This window comes from Xenopus laevis, chromosome 9_10L (assembly GCF_017654675.1).
Source record: "Xenopus laevis strain J_2021 chromosome 9_10L, Xenopus_laevis_v10.1, whole genome shotgun sequence".
Lineage (NCBI taxonomy): Eukaryota > Metazoa > Chordata > Amphibia > Anura > Pipidae > Xenopus > Xenopus laevis.
In genome coordinates this window covers 101104972-101118244 of record NC_054387.1, presented here as the reverse complement: position 1 = coordinate 101118244, position 13273 = coordinate 101104972, and the positions used below count along the sequence as shown (strand labels likewise).

The 13273-nt window shown below is 39.1% G+C and overlaps 1 protein-coding gene across 1 annotated transcript in view; it reads left to right on the top strand.

Annotated features, from left to right (window-relative positions):
• Positions 1-7776: 7776 nt before the first annotated feature.
• The window catches only part of shisa9.L (shisa family member 9 L homeolog), a 254582-nt gene continuing 249085 nt past the window's right edge, over positions 7777-13273 (top strand). Inside the window, exon 1 of the mRNA XM_018236315.2 lies at positions 7777-8561. Within this exon, the coding sequence (XP_018091804.1) occupies positions 8044-8561 (518 nt within the window). The 5' untranslated portion in view covers positions 7777-8043. The remainder of the gene's footprint in view (positions 8562-13273) is intronic.

Genomic DNA, 13273 nt, shown 5'->3' with positions numbered 1-13273 from the left:
GGCAGGGAGGGGTGATATCACTCCAAATTTCAGTGCACCAGTGCAGCAGTAAAGAGCACAAGACACATGACTGGGGGAACCTGGGAAACTGACAATATGTCTAACCCCATGGCATATTTCAAAATTAACTATAAAAAAATCAGTTTGCTCTTTTGAAAAACAAATTTCAATGCAGAAGTCTGCTGGGGCAACTCTATTAAGTGATGCATTTTGAATATAAGGCTGATTAGTAATTAATACAGATAATTACTACACGACAGCACAGAAACCAGTGCAATTAGCATTAGCATAGAAATTTTTAAACCTGTATCATAGACAACGTGAACAATATTATTGGTACATAGAAATGGGATTGGGATTGGCTGGTAGGGATAGATGTATTGTACATAATACACAATACACGAATAGCCAGCCTAAGACTTCAGGGTTCATTTACTAAGAGCAATCAAAGCATCAACTCAATCTACCATTTGTTTTTAACTGTAGAATAGGGTTTTCCCCCCTAGAATTCCATTGTAATATTGGGCTCACGCAATATGGTATGCACTGTGTGTTGCAATGGCAAATGCCGTGGCAAGGATCTGGGGGTGATATGCCACTCACTAACTGCATGTGAAATGGGGACTGGGCATGAGAAATCCGAATCTCCCGCTTGCCCAGTTCCCAGTGTCAATGGATCCAGCACTCACTGTTAGCACAGGATCCAAGAGAAGTGGGGGGAGGCACTTAGGTCCTCCCGCCCATTATCGCATTGAGCTTCTTGCAAGAAGTGTGTGGGTGCACATACCTATGTGAATAGTGTTTAAGTGTACATTTTTGTGCTCTGCGCTTGCATTCATTAGTAAACCATAATGTGATTTTTTTCCCCATGTGTTTTAATATAGGTGCTGCTCTCTTCACCTCTCACAGATCTGAATCTTTCATTGTTACATACACACAAAATTGTTTGTCTGGCATTCATATACCTCTCTCACAATCTTTCTTAAGCTCTCCTATTTTGCTCTTATGGATGCGCACACACGAACACACACACCTCTCCCTTGTTCTGCCTCCAACACATCTCACTCAGCGTAGTTTTCCTCTTCCCATTTTCATTTCTCCTGTATGTATTTTCTACCTTTCTTTGTCATCGCTGCTCTGTTCTTTTGCATGTTGCCTTTCTCTTCCGTCACATAAATTGTATCACCGCTAAAAGAGCAGTCACCTAGAAAATTAAAACCATTGCCCCTAACCGGGAATATATAGATTTAATACCCACTTATGTCTGCTCATTTCATCAGATCTCTTTAGCTAATAAATAATAATGTTAGGGAAAACACATTACATGCTTACACCTTGATGGAAAGGGAAACGTGAGCAGTGCATGGGTAGAATCTATATGAGACAGGAGAGTAACCTAATTATGAGAGAACAATGTGTGCAGGTGCAAGCCGCCAATGATATGATATCCAGCCTGTTAATCACTCACATCCCGGAATGCAGGCAGCAGTTCTTGTACAAATAAAACTGCATTATTTCTACAATAACTATATGGCTGTGGTTTTTAGAATGAAAGAGACTACCTAAAATCAGCATTAGATCACACACTCCTATCCGTTCGTAATTGTTTAACCCTATCAATTAAATGCCTATTCATATATTACATAATATATTTATGTTAAACCTTTCTATCAATGTTATTTATTTTACCTCTTCCACACCCCCGCTCAGAGATGTTGCCTAAACCCATATGATCACTTTGGGCATTTTTAAGACTTTTTTTGTCAAGTAAAATGAATTAGGTTTAAAATCAATCTACAAATGGATCAGAATTGCCCCCATAACAGGGAGTTAGCTGCTATCTTTGCCTACTTTCTCTTTCTTCTTTGCAACCTGCCCATTCTAAACCACATTCTGTGCCACCATTTATTATAGTCCTCACTTCCACCCTACTAATCTCCTTCTCTCCTTATTCCTGATAGTCTATTGGTGTATTATATGCTTATTCTTATATTTTGTGTACCCTTTTCACTTTTTTGATGTTGCTGCACATTGAACTTTTTTAAGCCCTGCTTTTTGAAAAAACAAATCCTATATATTTACATTATCCCATTCTTTTCCATGTGTTTTCAAGCAGATAAAGTATGACACCAGAAATTAAACCTTTCTTACAATTATCATAACATAGTTACATAGTTAGTTAAATCGGGTTGAAAAAAGACAAAGTCCATTAATTTCAACCGCTCCAAATGAAAACCCAGCATCCAAACACACACCCCTCCATACATTTTACACATACATTATATATACCCAAATCTATACTAACTATAGAGTTTAGTATCACAATAACATTTGATATTATGTCCAAGAAATCATCCAAGCCATTCTTAAAGGCATTAACTGAATCAGCCATCACAACATCACCCAGCAGTGCATTCCACAACCTCACTGTCCTGACTGTGAAGAATCCCCTACGTTGCTTCAAATGAAAGTTCTTTTCTTCTAGTCTGAAGGGGTGGCCTCTGGTACGGTCATCCACTTTATGGGGTAAAAAGGTCCCCTGCTATTTGTCTAAAATGTCCTCTAATGTACTTGTAATCATGTCCCCTCGCAAGCGCCTTTTTTCCAGAGAAAACAACCCTAACCTTGACAGTCCACCCTCCTAATTTAAGGCTTCCATCCCTCTAACCAGTTTAGTTGCACGTCTCTGCACTCTCTCCAGCTCATTTATATCCCTCTTAAGGACTGGAGTCCAAAACTGCACTGCATACTCCAGATGAGGCCTTACCAGGGACCTATAAAGAGGCATAATTATGTTTTCATCTCTTGTGTTAATGCCCTTTTTTATGCAAGACAGAACTTTATTTGCTTTAGTAGCCACAGAATGACACTGCCCAAATTAGACAACTTGTTATCTACAAAAAACCCAAGATCCTTCTCATTTAAGGAAACTCCCAACACACTGCCATTTAGTGTATAACTTGCATTTATCAACATTGAACCTCGTTTTCCAGATTGCTGCCCAGTTTCCCAACTTAGGTAAAGAGGTTTGGCAATCACAGAGCTAAGCTCGCTAAGTACCCTGGGATGAATACCATCTGGCCCCAGACCTTTGTTTATCTTAACATGTTCTAGTCTCTTTTGAATTTATTCATGTGCGAATCATTTATCATTAGTTGTATTACTAGAATTGGGACTAATAATAAGGAAACCTTCATTAGCTGGTTCCTCATTTGTGTAGACAGATGACGAATATGAGTTCAGTATATGAACTTTTTTTTTGTTCTCTTAAAGCAGCTGACCCCCCCTCTGATATTAAAGGTCCCACCCCTTCCTGCTTAATTTTTTTACTATGAACATATTTAATATGCATATCATTTTGCCAGTGCATGTACATTACTTATCCTGGTATTATCCAATACCCCATGTTCATCTATGAAGGGGCTGCCATATTTGTGCAGCAGTAGTCCATTAGGGACAGGTTGAGAAGGGACAGTCAGGATGGCAAAACAGTCAGGTTTAGGCACTTCAAGTAACAATTACTTAGATAAGCAGATGTATCAGCAGAAACTATAGGCACGTTTTAATGGAGTTGATTATGTTGAGGAGTAGTTTTTAAGTGTCAGTTTCACTTTAAGGCCCTTACATGTGGCCATCTGTCGGTGCATTAGACCCATGTTTGTGGCACAGGTGTGAGTGCATCAGCTATCCGAATGCATTTTATTCTGCCCATTCTATCCAGAAGCATTCACACATTAACACATCAAATTAGAGAAATGCATGCTGAGCTCCAAAAAATTCCCTTAATTGCATTAAAAATGCACATGAAGGCAATATATATATGAAATTTTGTCGCATTCAACAAGCATTTTAATAGATGCACATTCAAAGCCCACATGTAAGTAAAAAGATTTTATGGTTAATTTGACCATCGGTACATCTTGACATTACCATTACTTCCATCTAATCTGTCATCCTCTCACAGTTCTAAAGAGCAGTTCTAGTTTTTTTTTAGCATCCAGTAGAATCATATTTTGCAGTTTCTACCATTCATTATCTTGTCTTTCCTTTAGTCCCTAGTCCAGAGTAGTGACTAGCAAATCTACTTTGCCAAACGGTGAAAAATTTGAGAAACTTTTTTTGTCACAAATTTTTTTTTCATTTTTGTAGCAAACTACATTAAAGTCTATGGGTGTTTTTTTTTTTTGCGGCACCTTGTTTCTACCAATAATAATTGGGAATGCAAAATCACACACATTTTTTGCTCCGGATACTTCTACACACATGCCCTACATTATTAGAGGACCTCCTATTGACTAGGCTACAACTCTTTTTCAATAGAAAAAAGGCTCCCATGTTGCCAATTTCTCACAAACATGTCTATGGTTTTTTACATTAACTCTGGTTGACGTAATCGTATCTACTACTACACTATGTTGCTGTTCAAGCAAAAAATACCATCTATAGTTTATACAGAACTACTGGCTTACAAACACAGGCACAACTAATAATAAATCTGACCACCAATAGATAATATCCCTTTGGTTGATGTGGAAGGAGAAGGGAAGGATAAACTCACGTATGAGTTTGTCATGCGTCTTTTGTTTTGTCACGCAAAGTGAAACGAGCCCCATGGTAAATTTTAACACAGTTAAGTAAAAATTTGCACAGGTCGCCAAAACCGGGAAGTTTGTGGTGATTCTGTACATGGCCAAATTTTTCTCTCAACTCTAGTCCAGAACTTGACTTTGAGGGTTTGGATTTGGTTCAGTGGAACACTTAGGGGCCGATTCACTAACTTCGAGTGAAGGATTCGAAGTTAAAAAACTTCGAATTTCGAAGTTTTTTTTGGGCTACTTCGACCATCGAATGGGCTACTTCGACCTTAAAAAATCATTCGACTATTCGACCATTCGATAGTCGAAGTACTGTCTCTTTAAAAAAAACTTCGACCCCCTAGTTCGGCATCTAAAAGCTACCGAAGTCAATGTTAGCCTATGGGGAAGGTCCCCATAGGCTTGGCTAACCTTTTTTTGATCGAAGGATATTCCTTCGATCGTTGGATTAAAATCCTTCGAATCGTTCGATTCGAAGGATTTAATCGTTCGATCGAAGGAATAATCCTTCGATTGTTCGATCGTACTATCTGCCCTAAATCCTTTGACTTCGATATTCGTTAATTAACCCTCGATATTCGACCCTTAGTGAATCGGCCCCTTAGGATTTAACCAAATCTGATTCTTGCAAACAGAATCTTGGATTTAGTCCACATCTATTCTCTAGCCTGGCATTTTAACGGGTATATTATTGCTAGGGTGACACTTAACCTTGCAACAGGCAAAAGTGGTACAATGAAAAGTGATCTGGCAACATTTCAGAAGAATTTCTTCTTCGAGTCTGCCCATGCACTTAAATAATTAAAATCTCTGAATTTCCCTTTCATGAGGTTTTACGTCAGAATTTTCATTTTGCCTATCATCTCTATCTGTATCCTATGCATCTATGTATCCTATGTGAACATAAAAGAAGAGGTACACTCCCATAGTGTAAAATTGTATCAGCACCTATATTCACATAAAGCTATATTGTACTTACAATTTAGCAGTTAATAGTTATTCATCTAAGCCAATTAAATATGTTCCCAACTTGTTTCCTCTGGTCCCAACTTTTTCAAGGGTGGTGGTGTGCTATCATCTCTACCTGTAGCCTATGCACCTATGTATCCTATTTATCCACCATATATAAGGTGAATGCAAAGCATCATCACTTATAACTTAAAGGGGTTGTTTAAATTTACTTTTAGTATGATGTAGAGAGCGAAATTTTGAGAAAAGTTGCACTTGGTTTTCATTTTTTATTATTTGCGGTTTTTATGTTATTTAGCAGCTCTCCAATTTGCAATTTCAGCAATCAAGATGCTAGGGTCCAAATTACCCTAGCAACCATACACTGATTTGAAAATGAGATTGGATTATGAACAGGAGAGGGCCTGCATAGAAAGGTGAGTAATACAAAAGTAACAATAACATTCTATTACATGCTAAAAGTTAACTTAAAGGTGAACCACCCCTTCAGTATAACACCTGAAATTTCTAGCAACCCCATCTGAAAATTTTACCACAGTAACTTTCATGAATATGTGTATATATATATATATATATATATATATATATATATATATATATATATATATATATATATATATATATATATATACCTTTTTCTACATTTTTAGAGAAGCACATTTTCCAGAGTTCTGGTGCCAGACTGCACAATGCATTAAAGGAGAAGGAAAGGTTAAAACGAAGTAAGCTTTATCAGAAAGGTCTCTATAAATACACCAGTAAATCCTCAAAGTAATGCTGCTCCTCTGTCAAAAGAAACAAAGCTTTTCTTTCCTTCTATTGTGTACACATGGGCTTCTGTTCCAGACTTCCTGTTTTCAGCATAAACCTCCAGGGCTAGGGCTTGAGCATGCTCAGTTTGCTCCTCTTTCCCTCTCCCCCTCCCTTTTCCCCCCTCCCACCACCCCTCCCTGCTGTAATCTGAGCCCAGAGCTGAGTGAGCAGGGAGAGACTCAGGCAGGAAGTGATGTCACACCAAGCTAATTTGGCAGCTGCTACTTTAAACAAACAGAGCTGTTTACTCAGGTATGGTAAAGCAGTCTACAGAATAAATATAGTGTTATAGCTTGTACTATTGTGGCTAATCTATTGCCAATAAACTGCTTTGGTAGCTTTCCTTCTCCTTTAATACTGCTAATTATATGGCTGTATTTTGCCATTACTGTAATATGACAATTTTGCTTGCAGCCTTAAACTTTGCTCTCCATCTTCTGTTTTGTTTACTAAGCCCTGTACTCCTAAAATAAACCGGGCTGTCCTTATTTTTTTTCCCCAAACTAGAGAGAACGAAAACCAGTCATTCTTAGAGCAGATTTTCTCTCTCTTTTTCCCCCGATTCTTCAGGTTATATTTAGTAGAGATGAAACACTCACTGATGAATCACGTTATCTGTGCAGATATTTCTGTGCTCCGAGGAATAGAAGTTTATGTTTCACATTTGTTTAGCACCCTGCCAGTCCTTTTGTTAACATCAACATTAGCCGGGCACTGAACCTGACACCTGCCATCTGAAGCTGGATTTACTTCTACTATCGGTACTTTTCCTTATAATTTCCTTCAATGAAACTAGAGAGAAAGTTTCCTCTGAGATGCCGATCTGTCGCCTTTTAGCTCTGTTTTATACAAAGTAACAACAAATAGCAACATAAAAAGTTAAATACCATTTGCATCATCTCATTTCAGCTGGCATTTGGCTGTGCTAAGTATACTCTTTTACTCTCACTGGTTACTGGCAATTATTCGAATATCCACCATCACAAGCAGCCTGCTTTTTTTCTCTCTCTCTCTGTTAGACTCCGGGAGTGCAATTTGCTGTGGCAACGATGTATTGTGACATCTGGGTCTGTGCATTTGTCAAACACTGTGATTTCTCCAGTGGCACAGGAAAAATAGTGTTTTTGGATTTTTTTTTGTTTAAAGAAAAAGGCTACTCTGTTTTGTTATTGTGTGCTGGTGACTGTTTTGGCTAGTATGCATGAATAAGTGATAAGTGCAAGTGGAAAGGGCTTGCATGCTGCTCACCTTATACAAATCTAAAATAAATCCTTCCTCAGCTCTTGGCTGCACTCCCTCCTTACTCACGACCCATGTCATCCCTCCCTCAGCCACTACTCCTCCTCTATCTCTTCCTCCCATTCCCTCCTCCTCCACCCTCTCTCTCTCTTTCTCTTTACACCACTCCAAACAATTCAGAATCCCCTCTGCTTTCCTCGATTCCACAAGTGCAGAACAGCAAGTGCTGCACAGACATAGGGAAGATAACAGTGCGAGGAAAGAGAGAGGATTATCCCAGCTCCCAGGTGGGGGACTACACTGATCATCTGTATTATTGATGGTGAGCCTGTACTGATGGGCTGAGGACCTCTGTCTTCAGCTCCCCATGGTTGACCATTACAACTTTGGATCTTCAATATCAACCTAAAGGAAAGCAATTATTATCATGAAAGGGATTAGGGCGATATTCTATTACTTCTTAGTGGATCTTTTGACTTTACTCTGCTGGGCACAGGGCAAAGGTGGTCAACATTTTGGAAGCACTGTGGTGGTGTCTGATGTCAACCTTTCCAACCATGGAGACCAAGGGTCATCAGAGCCCCCTCAGACTGCTGAGGGTTGCAGGGGTTACTTTGATGTCATGGGGCAATGGGACCCACCGTTCAACTGTAGCTCGGGGGAATTTCTCTACTGCTGTGGCACTTGTGGCTTCAGATACTGCTGTAAGTTCAAACAAGCAAAACTGGACCAAAACACCTGCACTAACTATGACAGACCAGTCTGGCTGCAGCCTGGGAAGACACCCCCTAAAATTGTTGACCCTGCGCATGACCCCACTAGGGATAAAACAAATTTGATTGTCTACATCATATGTGGAGTAGTGGCTGTCATGGTGCTTGTTGGGATTTTCACTAAATTGGGACTGGAGAAGGCTCATAGACCACAGAGGGAAAATATGTCAAGGTAGGTGACAATTATGTTTTTAACCTCGTCAGAAGGTTTCTGTGTATCCTAATGCTCTACCTTATCATCTTAGCCATCAGCACACCTCAAACCGCTTTACATCACAGCCACCACTAACTTTGTTTAATTGCTTACTCTTTGTGTTTTCGAGGGAAGCAAGCAAGTGAACTGCAATCATAAATATGTAAGGGAAAATCAGCCTGCTTTACAATGCAATAAAGGCTCTTGCTTAAGCTTGCTTTACAGAAATGCTTACTTTGCAGTAAAGATGTTATTGTGCCGTTAAAATAGACTGAATCTGCAATATGGATGTCCCCTAATAGGAGGATTATTGAAATAAGATGATCATTTGTGTGTACATCATCTGCCCACTGAACAAGAAGCAATAAGGTCAGATGACCATCTACATTACCCCTCTCAACCTATTTAATAATGTCTTCTGTTGCTATCTTGCTGTGATATTAACAAAGATATCTGCCACCCACACACTGAGTGCAGAAATACCTCTTGTCGCTTATGTGTGTAGCAACTGGTTTATTCGCACTCTTCTTAGCAAGCTGGAAATATTATACACCTGCACACACACCGTTCTTGTTTAATTAGGTTACACTCCTGTCTCTTCAGAGACCCTCCATGCGCAGTTTCAATTTCAGGGCGGGTGAAAGCATGTAACGTCTTTTCCCTAACGTGATTAGAAATTAACTGCAAATCTGCTGAAATGAAAGAGAATAAGTCAACATGTCTATAGTTAGGGGGTGTATAGTTATCTGGTTAACTGTGCTTTTTATTTATGATGGATTTTTATGGCACATCAAAAGTGCTGAGGAGCTTCACGGGAGACTAGGAATTTTTTAAAAAAAACTACCTTGAAAAAAGGAAAACCTGCAATGAAAGATAGGTGGGAAAAATACACATAAGAACAGGAAAAAGTGTATGTGTGAAAGAAATAGGACAAGGTGGATAAAGTGGTGGGTGAGTGTGCCTCTGGGGAGCATTAGAAAGAAGTAGCTGCAAGTGAAAGCTTACAAACAGAATGTTTTGCTTTACTTATATGGAGAGTCTATTATAGGTCAGAACAGTTTACACCAGTTTCTGGGGCATGGAAAAAGCGCAAAATGTAAAAACGTTGGAAAACAAAGATAAAGAGACTGTTGGTGGGTGCTAATGCTAATGTACCAACACAAAGAAGGCAGAGTGAGCGAGGAAGAGAGTACGCTGGGAGAGTACAAGAAGAGAGAGGACAGAGAAAGCAATGTGTGGGCAGTGGGCAGGTTGACAGTTTGGGACAAAAGCCCATTTCTATCAGCATCTCAGCATTCAGATCGTGTCAGCTTCAGTGCTAAGACATAACATATTTTTAACTTTTCTGTGCATTCTGATTCATTATGCAAATCTCAGCCACATGATAGCAGATGGAAGCATGTTTAGAGATTACAAGTTTGGCTTTCCTATGAATTTAAAATTAACAGCAATGTTTAGTTCCCTCTCTCTCTCTCTCTCTCTCTCCATATATTCATATTTATACCCACACATGCACACACATGTGCTATATATAATGCTCACTGTGTGTGTTTATATATGTCTATGCAATGTACAAGAAATATATACAGTGACTAAAAGTCTATGGATCTGTTTAGCTGCCCTCCAGTGTGGTGTGTGTGCACTAAAAGATAAGGAAACTTGCACAGTGATCTATTGTAAAACAGGGGATGTAAAATGTTTGAGTTAAAATAAAGGCTAACAAGACCCAGGTACAAATGTTTTTGTTATTTTGCAAGTGATCTTCTCACCCATTCATTGCAGTAATAAGCCAGGGACTCTACTGCTGGGTTTCTTTACAATCTCTTATTGATTCCCCCATATTGAAAATCCCCCTTTGTGAAAAAGGCAAGTGCAAACACAGATCTATCGGTGCACACAGGCGATTATGTGTGTATTACTATATACATAGAAATGATTTTGTCCAATTTGTTTTATATACTGTCTACACAATTGATTTTGATATGTTTCTTTTTATACATCTTTACTATATATATATACACCGATGTATATATGTACCCATATTTGTGTATCATTTATATGTATTTACGGGTGTGCTTTTGTTGGCCTGTGGGACTGATGTAGCCCACCTCTGGCCCATAGCGGAGAGGTGCCCACCCAGAATCAGCAGAGCACATTTATGTAGCTGAGAGCAGTTGGCATAGAAGGTTCAACTTTGAAATACCCACCCTGCTTGGACCAATCAAAAGACAGCTATATTGCTACCATCCAATGGCTCCAGCAAGGCAATCTTTCCAGAGCTGCAGTTTTATGGTTCCACCTGTTAACTAAGAATCCCACCACAGTCTTCTTCTCTAACTGCTGAGAATGAGATGAACAAGACTTGAGCAGCTATTAAAGTAGCCAATGGCAAAACTGCAATTCTCCTCTCTATGAATTACAACTCCCTAAACAGTCTGCAGCTATTGAGAGGGTCTTGGAGATGGGCTTCAAAAGAGCTCAGGGTTGTAAGTTTGGTAACCCTTTTTAATACTTGGGGGTATTTAATATGCAGTTTCCTATCTTCCTTTGTTACATAAAAATACCATTGCATTTCACCCTGCTGCGTGTTAGTTGCAGTTACTGCTCTTTACACGGCTGTGAGTTAGGGGCATTTAGCTGGCATTGCCTCTTAGTCATTGCCGTGGGTTAGGGCCATTCTATATAATTCATTACCCTGCTGTGTATTAGAGCCATTCAGTAAAATGCAGCCATTGCCTATTACCTGCTATATCTTTGGGGCATTTAATAGAATGCAGCCACTGCCTGTCACCCTGCTTTGTATTAGGCCCATTCAGTAAATGCAGCCCCTAACTTTTACCCTGCTGCGTGTTTAAGCAATTTATTATAATAAAACTGTTGTCATGAGGTATGGTTATGTGGTGTGGTTTACAATCACGTTTTAACAAAATATTTTACTATGTGGGAATTTTTCAAGACACTAGTACAACCTTATATGTTTTGTGGGAGAGGATTGGGGGCATTTCTGGATTTGAGGTGCATTCTGGGATTTAAGGTGCATTGTGGGAGTTTTGGGAGACTGATGGCTATATAATGCACTTTAAGGGGCCGATTCATCAATAGTCGAATATCGAGGGTTAATTAACCCTCGATATTCGACTGGGAACTAAAATCGTTCGACTTCGAATATCGAAGTCGAACGATTTTGCACAAATCCTGCGATCGATCGATCGAAGGATTTTACGTTCGATCGAACGATTAAATCCTTCGAATCGAACGATTCGAAGGATTTGAATCCAACGATCGAAGGAAAATCCTTCGATCAAAAAATCACAGGCAAGCCTATGGGGACCTTCCCCATAGGCTAACATTGACTTCGGTAGGTTTTATCTACCGAAGTAGGTGGTCGAAGTATTTTTTAAAGAGACAGTACTTCGATTATCGAATGGTCGAATAGTCGAACGATTTTTACTTCGAATTGTTCGAATCGTTCGAATTCGAACGAATTTAACCAATTCGATGGTCGAAGTACCCAAAAAATACTTCGAAATTCGAAGTTTTTTACATTCGAATTCTTCACTCGAATTTTGTAAATCTGCCCCATGTCAGGGGAAAGATTTCTCTGTTGTTTTTTTTACTTATAAAAAGTAGTTTTGGGCTGGCCTTGAAAATGGATTGCACTCATTATTTCCTATTTGGTCTCCAGCCTCTCATATTTATTTTAGTATCGGAAACCCCTAATCTGTCAATAATTCTCTCTAGCCACACAATAGAATTGGTGCATATTACTGGGTCCACAAATCTATAAATTCCCACAGGGGATTTTCTAATACTAATAAACATATTCACAGATGCTCAAAGTGAGTTTTGTGTCTTAAGAGCAGGGATCCCCAACCTTTTGAACCCGTGAGCAACATTCAGAAGTAAAAGGAGTTGGGGAGCAACATTAACATTAAAAATGTTATTGGGGTGCCATGTAAGTGCTGTGATTGGCCATTTTGCAGCCCCTATGTGGATTGTCAACCTACATTGAGGCTCTTTTTGGCATTACACCTGGATTTTATTCAACCAGAACTTGCCTCCAAGTCAGGAATTTAAAAATAAGCACCTGCTCTGAGGCCACTGAGAGCAACATCCAAGGGGGTGAAGAGCAACATGTTGCTCACGAGCTACTGGTTGGGGATCACTGCTTAAGAGTATAGACAAATCTATAAATGGCCACAAGTCTTTTTGTGTATATTGCTTAACACACAGACCTATAAAAGCCATCAAATGAGTATTCATTTATACCCAGATCTGTAAATCTCTATGAGTAGTACAGGATCTGTTATCCGAAAGATAGTTATCCAGAAAGCTCTGAATTACGGAAAGACTGTCTCCCATAGACTCCATTTTATCCAAATAATTAAAAATGTTAAAACTGATTTCCCTTTTCTCTGTAATAATAAAACAGTACCTTTTACCTTACTAAGATATAATTAATCCTTATTGGAAGCAAAACCAGCCTATTGAGTTGATTTAATGTTTACATGATTTTCTAGTAGACTTAAGGTATGAAGAACCAAATTACGGAAGTATCCCTTATCCGGAAAACTTCAGGTCCCGAGTATTCTGAATAACAGGTCCCATACCTGTAGTTACTCACTAGTCTAGTGATAGGCAACATTTTTCAACAAGTTTCACCATGAAGAAATGCCCATAGACTCTACTGT